Raw genomic sequence first — 15,210 nt, 5'->3', positions numbered from 1 at the left:
GTTCTAGAAGCAATTAGAGCTTATTGATCCTTTTCAGTCTCTTTTAGCTTCCAGCTGTTCCTTCTGATCTTTCTGTGTAACCCTGGATGATCCAGTTTCTTTTTGGACTAGCCCTGTGGTATGGAACTGAGGGACGGAGGATGGGGCTGCCCACCTGTGCTTTGTTACACTGGCCTAAGTGTCCTGCTTGTGACAGAGCACTGGAGCCAGTGATTACCTGGTTCCTCTTACGATCAACTAAGATGATTTCTCTAAAGTAAAAATATTTGTTTCATATATTATCACAGCAGTGATTTCTAGCCATAGCTTGCAACACCTAGGATGTTTTAAGTAATCTGAAGTTATAATTTTCCCTTTTTATAAAAGTGAGAGTAAAGGATATAAGTGTAATAAATTGGCCATAAATTAGTAATTATTGAAACTGGGTAATGGGTACATGAAGATTCATCATACTCTTCTCTCTCCTTCTATAAATGTTTGAAATTTTCCTAATAAAAAATGAATAAACAAAAAAGTCATACTTTCATACTAACCAGTAATCAAAATTTACAGAGCAGTAAACTATGTATCATGTACTTTTGAGCTGATTGATGTGAACTATGAAATAATTCACCTAATTCTCCCAATAACCCTTTAAATTAGGTACCATTACTAGCCCCATTTTAAAGATGTCAAAACTGAGGCTGGGAGATATAAAATAACTTGCCAAAGTCACATAGCTTATAATAACTTAAAGTGTGAGTAGTTAGATATAAATATGTCAGTAATTACAGATGAATGGCTAAGACATAGATTGTCCACATGAGTTTATAAGCGTTCATTTATTCAGCAAAAGAATGCCTAACTCTGTGTCAGATGCTGAAGCTACCTTGTATAAGATGAACAGAATCCCCCATTTTCTGGAGCTTCCCCCTATTATAATGGGGAGGAGTTAATGAACACATCAGCAAGTAAGATGTTTGTAAGATAGAGATAAGTCCTATGGAGAAAATAGGTATAATTATAAGCAGAACACAGTAGAGTTAGAAGCTGCTTTGTTAGAAATGGTTAGGACACGACTGACCTGTCAGAATACTAATACTAAATGATCGATAATCTTTGTGTTCTGACAGGTAGCCCTTTGAGACACGTAGTATTTTTCTGCCTTAGTTATGATGGTAGAAGAAACTGTTCTTTTTCCTGATGTGTGTTAGTGCATGGAGATTTCTCAGAAATAAAAATACCCTGACAGCTGGCAAATGAAGTCACAGAGCAGGAGACAGCTTCCTAAAAAGCTGAGGCTTGTTTCCCTTACCGAAATGAAAGTCTGAGTTTTAGTTTAAAAACTATTTTTGAAGACCAATGGAAAAATTTCCCCACTTACAACCACCCCTTCCAAAACCTTTGGATCTTTTCATCTCCCACTATTGTAAAGAAGGGTTTGAGAATGGAAATATGGTAAGTGTAACTCTATACCCAGCTTTCCTTTCTCATTTTCATAGTAGTAAGAGATTTAGAGAAAGAGACGTTTTTACAGTTTTTTCCATTGGCTCTTAAAGTTTTCCAGAGAAAAGAAATACAATCATTAAGCTTTAAAAATGAACTCGACTTGCATGAAAAAAAATTTTTGAAATTGTGCACACTAACATGCTGGTGGCAGCAGTCCCTGTGTGCTTGTGGGTTGTGTTGTTTTGTAAACTGCGTGTTTGGCATTCAAGTGATCCTTCTCTATTTTGGTTAGATATTTGTTGACTGACCAAAACAGGATGCGAAGTGTAAATGACATCATGCCCATGATTGGTGCTCGATTTTATACTCAATTGGATGCTGCTCAAATGAGAAATGATGTCATAGAGGAAGACCTTGCAAAGGTAAAGTGTGTAGTTAAAGGAGTGTGTACACACCTGCATCTGTGTGTATCAGTAGATGTAAAACAGAGTAACTACTGTGCTGGATATAGCATGCAGCTGGCTAAGACTGTTTGCAGATATTTTTGTCCAAACTTAGTGTTCAGTATTTTGATTTCTCAGATCCTCTGGACGTTTGTCTTATTTTTTTTCATTCATGGTTTTGCTACAGTCTTGAGATACAATCTTGATTTTTTTTTTTTTTTAAATATACAGTCTTAGTAGTAGACAGCTACAGTGGGGGAAGAATAAATCACAGGCTTGTGATTAATACATACACCCTACTGTATATAAGATAGATAACCAATGGGGTCCTATTGTGTAGCATAGGAAACTACTCCAGTCTGTGATAACCTATATGAGAAAAATCTGAAAAAGAATGAATACATGTATATGTGTAATTGAATCACTTTGCTATACACCTGAAAGTAACACGAAAACTATAATCCAGTAAAAAAAGGGACATTTGCATAATCTTCTTGAGTATTACAGTATGTGAAAAGAACATGTTATATTCAAAAGTATAACCAAAAGATGGGGATATTAGGGTTTATGGTTTAAAGCTAATCTTGGTACAGGATACCAGTTTTATAAACGTTTGCTTTTATATTCAGTTAGCTGGAACATTAATATTCTCTCTCTTTTTAAAATGTTTTATAGGAGGTTCAAAATGGAAGACTGTTTAGGCTTCTAGCAAAATTGGGAACAATCAATGAGAGGCCGGAGTAAGGATTTACAGTATTTTACATCAATCAAGGGCACTGTTTTGCATAACCAGAATGAGTATACCCTATTCTTACTGATTTTATTTGGGAGAAGAGAAGAATTCTCATGTAAAGTAACCTTAAGCCTGCTGTTAGCCATTAGGGTGGTGTTTTTAATCACAGCCCTGGTTGTGGTTTTCCTTAGGGATTATACATATGCACAGAGAGAGACACACACACACACTACACACACACACACACAGACATACTACACACACACAGACACACGCTATACACATACATATATACTACACACACATACATACATACATGCATACACACACTACACACACACATACACACAGAGACACACACAGATACACAAACACACACTACACACACACTACACACTACACACACACACATACACATATACACACTATACACATACATGCACACACGCTACACACAGAGAGACACACATACACACATGCACACACTGCACGCATACATATGCACATTACACACACATACACACTACACACATGCACATATACACATACGCATACACACTACACACATACACATGCACAGAGACACAGAGACATACACATATACACAACACACATACATACACACACATACGCATACACATATACACAGATACATACACACATACACACACGTATACACACACACGAAAGAAAATACACTGTGTTATAAACCTCTGTTGTGGTTTGCCTGTGAGGGAACATTTTCTGCCTGTCAGTACTGCCTCTCCCCATCTGCTTTTTGAAGCCTGTTCCGTTTACCATGGTCAGACTGGATCTTTTTGATATTTCTCATTGTTTCATGCCTCTTATCTTCTGTTAAAGTGCATTGTTTATAGCTGTCACATGAGTGACACTGGAAAGGCATCACCATCTTACATTATTGTTTAGTTCTGCCTTGTTTGTGAGTTAAAGTTAATTGTATGTTCAAGAAAGAAGCAAGGTTGGTGTTTATGCTTCATATCTGTCCCAAAGACAAGGTGAGATAGTAGTATAGCTGTGGTGACTGTGGTATACACGCTGCTGCTGCTGCTGCTGCTAAGTCACTTCAGTCGTGTCCGACTCTGTGCGACCCCATCCCTGGGATTCTCCAGGCAGGAACGCTGGAGTGGGTTGCCATTTCCTTCTCCAGTGCATGAAAGTGAAAAGTGAAAGTGAAGTCGCTCAGTCATGTCCGACTCTTCGTAACCCCATGGACTACAGCCTACCAGGCTCCTCCATCCATGGGATTTTCCAGGCAAGAGTACTGGAGTAGGGTGCCATTGCCTGCTCCGCACAAACTAAATTTCAGGATTGTTAACTGCTTGCTGTTCATAGAGATAGGTGGTAGATAAATACCATTGCTTGAGGGAGTTGTTTTGACCACAAAATTTAAATTCACTTTCTTCAAAGTTAAAAGATTCAGTTAGCATTTTCCCTAGTGATTTTTTAAGTAAAGAGAATGTGGTCATATGTTGAACCATTTTAAAAGTTTTTAGTTACTTCTTCTGGCATTTATCTCTTTATTTAAAAATAACATGCTTAAGTGCTGTTTCTTGATTTTTCTTCAGTGTTTCAATTTTTCTTCAGTTTTTTTCTTCAGTTTTTCTTTCTCAGCTAATGACTTTGTCCTGTGGCAGGTGAGGCTGTATTTCTCATACACCCTTCCCTTAACTAAACACAAACACACACTATACCACTTAACCCCTGAATTTTGAGATGAGTATTCAGTGTTGACATTACTAGAGCAAGGTAAATACTGTTTGTAGCTTCAGCACACAGTAAATCATGACTACATTTCTTTTGTATTTTGGTTTTTGACTTTTGTTTTCCTGGTGTGAATACTTGTCTTATGTAGAAAACTAAGCAAGTGAAAAATAGTTACCACCAGTTCATTCTAAACTCAACTGCTGGATATAAAACACCCTTCCATATGGTCAAAAATAAGTAATAACCTCTCAGTTCCTTTTTTCCTCCCCATTAGAGAAATTACCACCGGGGCCTCTGCCAGCTGCCCCTCTAGGGGCTGGTTGCCTTCCAGCCTGCTCATGCCCTCAGCTGAGACCCCAGGCTTCCCTTCACTCTTGCCCTGGCAGCTCTCCCTCTTCTTGTTCCCCCTCTGTGTTATGTGCCTTGCTTTTTGCATTGGTTTACTCTTCTGCTTTAATAAATCACATCCTTCTGTAGCTTCCTGAGAAAGGGGAGTTTTTCTCAGTGTTTGGAAATCTAAAAATATCTTTATTCTGCTTTCATACTTTATTGATAATATGATTGGGTATATGTCCTCAGAAAATTCTTTTTATTAATGAAATCTTTTGAGTATAGTGTGTATGAACCAGTTTCTTTAAAAGTAGAAAAGGTTTGCAGTGAAAAACCTTTCATACCTGACATCCCCAGTCTCTCCACTCCTCCTACCAGCCTTTAGTTTATTAGTCTCTTGTACATATTCCCTGAGTTAGCAACTATATATTCTTATCACCCCTCTACTTTAAAATATGTGCAAACTGTAAGTTATGTACAGTGGTCTGTATATTGCACGTGACAGTATGTTTTCTCATAACAGTGTATTTTGGAAATCTTTGTACAGATACGTTTAGTGTATGCCCAGCAATCTTCTCAATAGTTAACAAACATGACCTAACTGAATCCTAGTAACAGCCCATAGTGCGGATACTTCAGTATTCCCTTTTAATAGAGAGATTGAAGCATAGACAGGTTAAAAGCCTCCGGGGTCACACATAAAGTCAAGACTCGAGTCTGGACAACATGTGGTTCCAGAGTCTGTGCTGTCTTAACCACAGTGCCATACTTCCTCATGGTCAGTGGCCGTGTAATAGTCCATCCTGTGGATGCTCTGTAATTTGTCTCTCTAGTTCCTTATCAATGGCCTTTTGAGTTGTTCTCAACCTTTTGCTAGTATAAGCGGTTCTGCAGGGACTGACTTAAGCATACTTAATTTTGTATGTGTGCAAGTGTAGGTCCAACTCTGATTATGAGGTCAGTACCTGCTGGAATTTGTGACTGTAATTTGATAGCTGTTAGAAGGATTTACCAGTGTACAGTGCATGAGAGTCTTTCACTAGCAATACTTTTTCCAAACTTCTGGGTTTTCGACAACCTGATAGATGAAAAATTGAATCTCAGTGCAGGTTTTTTGGTATTTACTCATAATGAGCATGTTGCCTATCTTTCTGATTCATTTTTGTTTCCTTTTCTGTCTGTCTGTTGCTTTGCCCATCTTTATTTCCAGCTGCATTTTCTGTCTTTTTGCTGTGTAGGAGCCAGAAGGATCTGACCTTTGTGATCCTTTCTTTTAAGTTTGTCATCTTTCTTTTGACTCTGCTCAATTTTTTCCCATACAGACATTTTTATAGTAGTCGTCATGGTCAGAAAGTTAGCATTTCTACTCTTAAGATGATCTTATGAAGGGATCATCAAGTATTTTCTAGAATACTTGAGGTTTCATTTTTTTATATTAGATTTTTTTATATACTTGGAATTTATATAGGATGTAAGGTATGAATTCACCACCACCCCCACCAGATGACTATCCAGTGGTCCAAAAGCTGTTTATTGCATAGTCTAGCTTTCCCCACTGGTTTATTGAGGCAGCTGTTCTTTCACACCATCTTAATGAATGACATTTAAAATCCAGTAGTGTTAGCTCTTCCTTGTCTCTGCTTTATTGGTTTTATTAAATTTATTAGTAAGCTTAAGGAGCATTTGTGTTTTTTAGATGTGCAGTTACCTTCTCCAAGATAATGACATGTCACTGTATTTGCTGATGTCTGCTTTAGTATCCTTCAGAGTTTACATTGTTCTTCATATAGTTACAATACATTAAGTTTATTCTTAGGTGTTTTTACTTGTTGCTGTTTTCAATGGGAATTTCCTCCATCCTGTCTTAGAGTCTTTGTTATTGGTGTATGTGAAAAAATTGATTTCTATAAATTTTGTAGCATGGGACTTCTAGTGTTTGGGTAGTTTTTCAGTTGATTCTTCTGGGTTTCTCAGTCGTGTCTTTATATAATGATAATCATATTTACTCCCTTCTCATTTCTGTACTTTTGATGTCTCTTGAATGACTGTGTTTGTATCTCTAATTCATAGTTCAGTAATAGTAATGATAGTTTCTTTCAGAATTTGAAGCACTGCTCCATTTATTGTCTTTTAACTTATAGACAGACTCAAAGCCATTTTCTTTCCAAATTTTTCTTCATCCCCATGCTTTTAGGACAAACCACTCCCCCATTTTTTTTAAATCATTGATGTGCAGAAATTCACAACAATGTGCTGTGGTGGTGACTTTTTGATTCATTCTGATGAATCAACAGATGGGCCTTTTAACCTTGGGAATTTCTATCTTTTAGTTCTTGGAAGTTGTCTTACTCTTTCTTTGTAAACCTCTTTCTGGAATTCGCGCTGCTTAGATGTTACACCTTTGCAATTGATTTTCTAATATTCTCTTCTGTTTTCCATATTGTGTCTTAGTGTTGTGCTTTGTAGCCAAAAATCTCAACTTATTTTGTCTGAAGTTAAAGCGTTTTTTTCCTAATGTTTTAAATTTGTACTTTCTAGGCAATAATCTCAACTTACTTGGTCTAAAATTAAAGGGTTTCTTCCCTAGTCCTTTAAGATTTTTGAATTTCTGCTATATTTTAAATTTCCAAATATTTCTGCTTTCTGAATATTTCTGTCTTACAGCATTTAATTCATTTTCCTCTGAGGCTGTCAATTATAGATTTTTATTGAGTGTGTTTTTAAAATTTTTGTTTAACTTTTATTTTGTCCCCTGCAGTATCTCATAGGAAACCCCACTAATGACTTCCCCTTCAAGCACCCCACAAAACATTAGCGCTCAGTGTTTTTTTTTCCGGATCTGCTAAGTCACGCCGCTTACTTGTCTGCTTTTCTCCTTTCGAATTTTTTGTGAATATTTTTTGTCTCTTATTGTTTCTGATCCCTTTGTCCTTGTGTGTCTATATGTTTTCTTAGACACTTACTCTCAGTTGGCTGGGGTTTTGAAAAGGAACAGAGATAAATGGGTGTGTTTAATCAACTTTTAATTGAAAGACCCTGGAGTGATCTTAATAAAGCAGACACATGACTGTGGGGGGCTTCCCTCTTTGTTCTCAGAATGCAGACCTCATTTTTACATGTGATCTAAGGCTGCATGGCCTGACCTCTCCCTTTTCATCCTTGCTTCAGATCTACCTTTTTTTCCTTTTAATTTCCTCCTTGCCTCTTGTGCTGTCTGCCCGTCTTTTCTTGTACCCCTTCTTGTCCTCTCTCCGGTCATGCACTCTGATCCTCTTTTCCCCCCAGCGCCATCCAGCCTCACTTATCTTTTCTTGTTTAGGTGCCCCTTGCTCTCTCCCTTGCACATACTGAGGCCTCTGACCAAGAGGCATACTTCCTTGGGGAGAGCACCATTCCCTCTCTGGAAAGCCTTCCTTGGCTTCCCAGGTGAATTCTTGTTTCTGGTCTATACTGTGTCCCTGTTTTTAAATAGCATTCTCTCCATATGCAATTGCAGCTTTTTGTTGTTCTTTGAATATCTTTTCACCACTAACCTATATTTTTCATAGGTCACTGAAAACTTAACAGTGACCATCTGGCCAGTTTTCCAGCTCTTTGCCACTCACTTTCACATCATCACATGATGGTAGGAAACCAGTATCTACCCCATTTTGTTTAGTCCTAAACATTTCCTTGTTTTATGCCCCCAGTAAAGCAGAAGACAAGTCTGACATCTCTCTCTACCCTATAGAGAGAGGTCATTTGCTTTCTAACCCATTTTATCTAATGGTAGGGGCCTAAGTGAGGAAGGGATTGTGAAGTAGGAGTATGTAAGGGGGTGATTGCTTTGAGAAGTAGAAAATGGTATTCATATACTTCCATGTTCAGTGAGATTATTTTTTAAAATCTATGGGTACTCTGGACATAAAAATTAGATTTAAAAGACCCTACTTTCTGGTTGATTGTAGACAACAATAAAACTGATTTTGAGTCTGAAGTATAAACATACAGCTTTGTGGTGTAAGCATGAGTTATTGAGGTTAATATTCCCTTCCCTCAGATTTCAGAAGGATCCTACCTGGTCGGAGACGGGAGACCGGTACCTGTTGAAGCTCTTTAGGGATCATCTTTTTCATCAGGTGACAGAAGCGGGTGCTCCTTGGATTGACCTCAGTCATATCATTTCTTGTCTTAACAAGGTAATCTGGGCCTGGACTTTGAAGATTATGATGCTGTAATCTCCAATTTATAGAGCTGCATCTTGTACAAATACTGAGAGATGTAAGGAATTACGTCTCTGTACTCTGCATACAAAGAGTTGACTCATTGGAAAAGACCCTGATGCTGGGAAGGATTGAGGGCAGGAGGAAAAGGGGACAACAGAGGATGAGATGGCTGGATGGCATCACCGACTCAATGGGTATGGGTTTGGGTAGACTCTGGGAGTTGGTGATGGACAGGGAGGTCTGACGTGCTGTGATTCATGGGGTCGCAAAGAGTCGGACACGACTGAGCGATTGAACTGACTGACTGACTCTGCTCTAGTATACAGGGCATGTTATTCACAATTATTAGCTGCTCCCACTTAAGTAGCTGTTTCTAGAATGGGAGTATTTTTTAAAACCTGCATGAATAATTTCAGAATTTTTCATGGTGGATCTTTTTGTTGTGATCAAATGTCACAAAATGACTGCCTTTTCTCCCCCAACCCACCCCCACTGTATTTTGTTTACCAGGTGTAGTTTGTTTCAACATATGAGGCCATGAGTGGGAAAGACAAAAATACTTTTGCGTTTAAATATCTTTAAAAGTTGAATTCCCTTCTTTGCAGTCATGGGTCACGTTGAGTGCTCTCAGCTCAGGGTGTCAGTCAAGTGTTAAAACTGAGAGCGCAGTGCCAGGCATGCCAGCAAAGCCCGCTGTGATAAATGGGGGGTAGGTGGTTATATGAACCATGTTGGTAGAGGCATGTCATAAGTTTATTTAAGAGGCGAGCTTTGTGTTTTAGAGAGGGCTCAGAGAGATGGATTTACAAAGGGAGGAATACGTTTTTCTTGTGAACTACTTGTAATCACGGAGAGAAATGGGTCTCCAGAGGTAAACCCTCTTTTGTTTAGGTTTGTATGTGAAACAGGGGTTGGCCACCTGTGGCCTGTGGACCAAATCCTTTGCCTGTTTTTAGACAACCTACAAGCTAAGAATTTTTTCTCACATTTTAAAAAGATTGTAAAAACAACAACTAACAACATGAAACAGAGGCTTGTATGGCCCTGAAATAGAAAGCATTTATTGTCTGGCGCTTCTCTGCTGACCCCTGATCTAAGCTGTCCCTAAATTGCAACGATTAGAGCAGAAACTAGCCACTGTGGCCCATGATTTAGATCTGTTGGCTACAGTGTGCTCACCCTCCAGATAAAATGGGTTTTATTTTTAAGCATACTTTGCCATGTTTGAATTTCCTTAAAACTCTTTGGAGAGTATTGTCAGTAACCTACATTAAGACAGAACAAGACTATGTACAGTTTAGCTAATCTGGTATGATTTATATATTCATTTGTCCTTTTTCTTTCGGAGGAAACATTTTTCTTAAGCATCAAGTGGAGAATAATGCCACCAGATTTTAGAAAACAGTCTATAGCATCAAAGCACCAGTGGGTAAAAATATGTAAAACTGGAATAAATACTGACAGGGAGAACCTGTGGAATAATCCATGAACAGATGACTTATTGTAGATGAAGATTACTTACTGAGTATTAGAATAACTGAAGCTTTGGAGAAAATTCTGTTTCATTTCATAAAATAACTGGGAGTAAATAACTCAGTAAATAAAATAGGAGTAAATAAGTTTATCTTAAATCTGAAAATGTGACAATTTTTTGTTTAGAAAGAGTGTAATAAAAGGGATGGATGGTCATTTTGGTGATACAAAAATTAAAGTTTTACATAGATTATTTTGGTGGAAATGACAGAAATTAGATGGTAAAATGATTTGAAAGGCTATTGTCTTCAGAATTAGTGTTAAACATTTTAATGAATTAATGAAAAGGGAAGGAAAAAGGTACATTGAAAACTAACAAAAGTAAAGTGAAAATCCTAACAGGAGAAGTTACTTGATGAACTCAGGATTCTTACTAATGCTTTATAAAGGCCTCATTAAAATATTATTGCCAGATCCTGATAGATAAGGATTTGGTAACAATCATATATTGGCATTCACACAAGTGGAAATAACAGAAGTAAACGTATAAAAACATTTGGTAACATTAGTTAAAAAGATAAAAAAAAAAAAAATTAAAAAAGGTAAATTAAAATAGCAAGGCACTCATTTGTTGTGGTGTTACTGGTAAATTGATACAGATCATAAATTTGTGCTGTCCGATGTCCTTTGGAAAGCAGTTTGCCTGTATGTATTAAGCTATAAAATTCCTCAGACTTTTTGATTCCGTCTCTCCTAGGGAAGTAATTCTACAGAAGAAAAAAATTAAGTAGCGAAATATGTTCATTGCACTGTAATTCATGATGCCCAAAGACTGGAAGATATTAGGGGAATAATTGAAGTCTGCATTTTATGGAGTATCAACTGGATGGAAAGTATTGCACCCAAGTGTTAAGCGTGAAAGACAGACAGGCAGCAACATAGGGCGATGTTTGTTAAAAAACACACCTGAGTTGAAAAGTGTGTGCATACTGACTAGTGATGTAAAGTATTTATGATTATCTAGAGGGGGATGTGACACAGTTTTTAAAAATTTCGTATGTTACTGTTGCACGTGTTGTCCTAAAATAGGCTTGCACTTCACATTTTGTGTGTCTGTCTGTTTCAGTTAGATGCTGGTGTGCCAGAAAAAATAAGCCTCATTTCCAGAGATGAGAAGAGTGTACTTGTGGTGACTTACAGTGATTTAAAGCGATGCTTTGAAAATACTTTTCAAGAACTGATTGCAGCTGCGAATGGTCAGTTGTAGTATTTGCTTAAAAAAAACAAAATAGGCGGGATATGGCCAAGGAGCTCAACCAGTAGCAAATTGCACTACAGCTGAACTGTCGCCATCTCATCTCACGTCGGGAAGCACGCAGAAGATGAGCAGAGCTGCTTGCACTTGGGTCAGGTGCGCTGTTACTTGAAAGAAAGAATGTCTCCCTCAGCCCCGAGCTGTGGCTGCCGGCGGGGCCACACCTGTGAAGAATTTATTTTAGATCAAGGAGCACCATTAGGTGAATGATGTTCCAGCTTTTGTTGTTGTTTTTTTTTCCCCACTTGTATATGCACTAATTTTAATTTTTTAAAGACTTTTTTCTGATCTTTGAACTTTTGCCATGTTGTATACTTATTAAGGGAAACTATTTGCAAGGACACTTTTGGGAAACCATGCTGGGCAGCATTTTTGTTCACTGAGGGGTGCAGAATTTGCTCTTTTGGGGAGGGGTTGCCCTGAATAACATAACGGACCAGGTCAGTGATTTCATGGAAGTACAGTATAGTGCATAGTTCTTGTAAGAGTATTGTATGCAAACTCTGTATGCCACCCACTGTTTGTTCAGATTGAGAGGTTTTTTTGTTTGTTTGTTTTATTTTTATGAACACAGAAAAGTATCAGTGAATTATTGGGCATGAATTCCCCTCTCAGCTGATTTAAATCCTTTCTGAATGAGGATAGACAGTCACTGAAGGAGCATACAGAACTCTTCACTCCAGATTCAACCAGAGCCTTTTTTTTTTTTAAAAAAAAAAAAAAAAAAAAGGTGTTCCCCTGCTAATCAGATACATTTATGCCATTTTTTTTTAATAGAAAAAAAAAATTAAGAAATTGTGTTAAAGGCCTGAAGGTCAGGAGTCTGTTGCTTTAGGTTCTTTCCAGTTTGCTTTTTTTGTATAAAGTTCTGTTCTTTGAACCACAGCTTTACTATGGTACTTTACACTGGACACAGATGCAGAGACACTGTTCAGAAGACAAACTGCACACAGCAGTGGTCTGGCGTCGAGAGCTTTCTGAAGTCTTACAGCCTGGATCTGGAAGGATCACAGTCTGCTGTGCCTTTGCAGTCACTGCTTAGCCCAAAGTCATAGTGCTTTTGATAATAATAACTCTGTGGGGGTATTCCTGAGTCAGTCAATCTCAAAAGTTTGGAATTTTCCTCCTCTTAACTTTCTTAACATTTGGACGTGCAGTTGTCGCCAAACTTGGGTATTCATGGAATTTCTAGTCAATGAAATACCTGTCCTTAGATACTGAAGACTGCCAAATACATAGGAATTTTCTTTCATAAAAACCAGTAATGAAGACTTTTATCTCCTTTCCCAGCACTGAATGTTTTCCTAGCACTGGGTGCTCACCACACAACGATGAAGAAATGTGGAAACTCAGAAGGTCGGGAGGGACTTCCAGGCACTTGCAACTGATGTGACAGTCTTCAATTTTAATAACTATTCATATTTGTAGTTTTCAGAGAAGTTTTTAATATTTCTCTGTCCACTTTTTATAAGCTTTAAAATGATTTTCTCTGCCTTGAGATTTGCATCAAGAAAAAGCACCTCTTCACCCAAAAGCTTTGAAGACTAGAGACATGCTTTACATGTTTTAACAAGTGTGTTTGAGTCCACGTTTGGTAGCATCAGTTGTTGAGTTAAAAAGGAAATCAATTATTGCATTTGATCAGGATGGATTTTAAAAAGAACATAATGTTCACTATTCAAAGGATAATTAACATTTGCCACCATAATGTTCTTTTTTTATGTAAAAGGAACAAGAACTTGGAGACATTAACATGCAAAGGTCTTTTATCATTATTAGCTCATGTATTTGAGGAAGAGCAGCTGTCTTTTTATATGTTTTTTGACAAATCATATTGTAATTCTTTTGTACAAAAAAGAACTACTTGTATTCTAGAAGAAATATGAAATGCTTAATTTATAAGCGGGCTGGAGATTTTTTCCAATATTGTTTTCTTTGAAAATGAAAGGGGATCATCTATTTTAGTTTCGGGGTCTGGGAACTTTTTGAAAATTTAATTTGTGGACCAATGTTATGTGAAAGCTAAGGAAGGGCAGGGGTAAAATAGGGCTTGATTTTCTCATTCTGTACAGACCAGCAAACTTCCCTCTGCAAGGCAGGCTCAAATCACAAACCCAAGAGTGTTTGCGTCATAAAATGCTAGTTTGCTTCAGCCCCTAGTAACCTCAGGACTTGGTTTGAATATAAAAGGTAGACAACTGATATGTTTTCATGAGTAAATGTTGTCAGCCAGAAAACAGTTGGTGTCAGGTAAATGTATTTTTTTTTAAGCTTTGTTTTATATTTATTTTTCATTTAGTTTTTATTGGGAATGGTTTTCAGTAGCACTCTTATTAGTTCTGCTTAGGTGTTTTTTGGGGGAGCCCTCTTTTCCATAGTGTAATTCCACTTAAGAGGTTGTCTAAAAGTCTTTTTAATTCATAGGAAGATTTTACTATCTGAGAGTACTCAAATTAAGGATGTGAGCTTCCCACGCCTCCCTGTCAGGACAGACATAGAAGCACAGCAAGGACAGCCCCGAATCATGTGACGTCGCCGTTCAGCCTCTGTACCTGCTTTCTGTTCTGTCCATGCGTTTACTCATTGTAAATATGTTTGAGGGCACCTTTGTGTTTTTGCCTTCGACCTCGGTTCTGTGATTTGGATGTCAACAACTTCCCTGAAAAGCACCAGTGTGTTAATTTCTAATGTCATGACCCCTATCTGGGTTATTTCATCTTTAATCCTGTTTTCAGTCTCTATGTGTACAGCAGTATTTTTAATAAAGAATTACAGAGAGAAGATTGTCTTTTTTTTTTTTTTTCCTTTTTGGTACCAGTGCGTTTAACAAAAGGATGTTTGTCTTATGATTAGGACTTAAAAGGCTGAATATTTCATATGTATTTTGGAGGAATTTTTGGTCTTTGGGTAAAATGGTGACAGATTTATTTACTAAGTATTTGTTAAATGCTTAACTTGGACCTGTTCTAGACACTAAAAATGCAGATATGAGTACTTGTTATTTACAGAATGTATAGTTACACCCAAACATTTCTAAATAGTACATGGCACGTGGTGTAGTTCAGGGAAGAGGACCTATTTCCGTGAAGGGAATGACACCTAGCTCATCATTGATTCAGACTCAGTCTACTGTGTAGATGAAGGCGCCCTGCCCCCCACACCCTCCAGAAACATCATATAAGGGTAGAGAATGAAAATATGGCAAAATGTTAATACTCAGTGAAACTAGATACTTGTTCATTAAATATAAGCATACTTCAGAGAGACTGTGGGTTCAGACCCCTGCAATAATGCAGTAAAGTGAGTTGCATGAATTTTTTGGTTTCCCTGGGCATATAAAGTTATATTTACACCATCGATAGCATTATGTCTAAAAAAATGTATATACCTTGATTTAAAAATCTTGCTGGTCATCATTTGAGCCTTCAGCAAGTTGTAGTCTTTTTGCAATAGTAACAGCAGAGATTCCTGATCAGTATAACAAATACAGTAAGAATGAAAAAGTTTGAAGCGCCGAGAATTCCCAACAAAAGCCATGAAGTGAGCAACTGCTGTTGA

The 15,210-nt window shown here is 37.5% G+C and overlaps 1 protein-coding gene across 7 annotated transcripts in view; it reads left to right on the top strand.

Annotated features, from left to right (window-relative positions):
- The window catches only part of PAN3 (poly(A) specific ribonuclease subunit PAN3), a 121,187-nt gene extending 106,754 nt beyond the window's left edge, over positions 1 to 14,433 (top strand). For 5 of the 7 annotated variants that reach the window (XM_065902418.1, XM_065902417.1, XM_065902415.1 and 2 more), the window contains 4 exons: positions 1,721 to 1,850; positions 2,547 to 2,611; positions 8,699 to 8,837; positions 11,464 to 14,433. In XM_065902418.1, the coding sequence (XP_065758490.1) occupies positions 1,721 to 1,850; positions 2,547 to 2,611; positions 8,699 to 8,837; positions 11,464 to 11,604 (475 nt within the window). In that variant the 3' untranslated portion in view covers positions 11,605 to 14,433. Of the gene's footprint in view, positions 1 to 37; positions 119 to 1,720; positions 1,851 to 2,546; positions 2,612 to 8,698; positions 8,838 to 11,463 lie in introns of those variants that run through there. The other 2 variants (XR_010658559.1, XR_010658558.1) reach the window with 2 other exon arrangements.
- Positions 14,434 to 15,210: the final 777 nt, after the last annotated feature.

This window comes from Muntiacus reevesi, chromosome 11, assembly GCF_963930625.1.
Source record: "Muntiacus reevesi chromosome 11, mMunRee1.1, whole genome shotgun sequence".
NCBI classification, from domain to species: Eukaryota; Metazoa; Chordata; class Mammalia; order Artiodactyla; family Cervidae; genus Muntiacus; species Muntiacus reevesi.
Note: the sequence above shows the minus strand (reverse complement) of the source record. Positions and strands in the feature narration are given on the sequence as shown.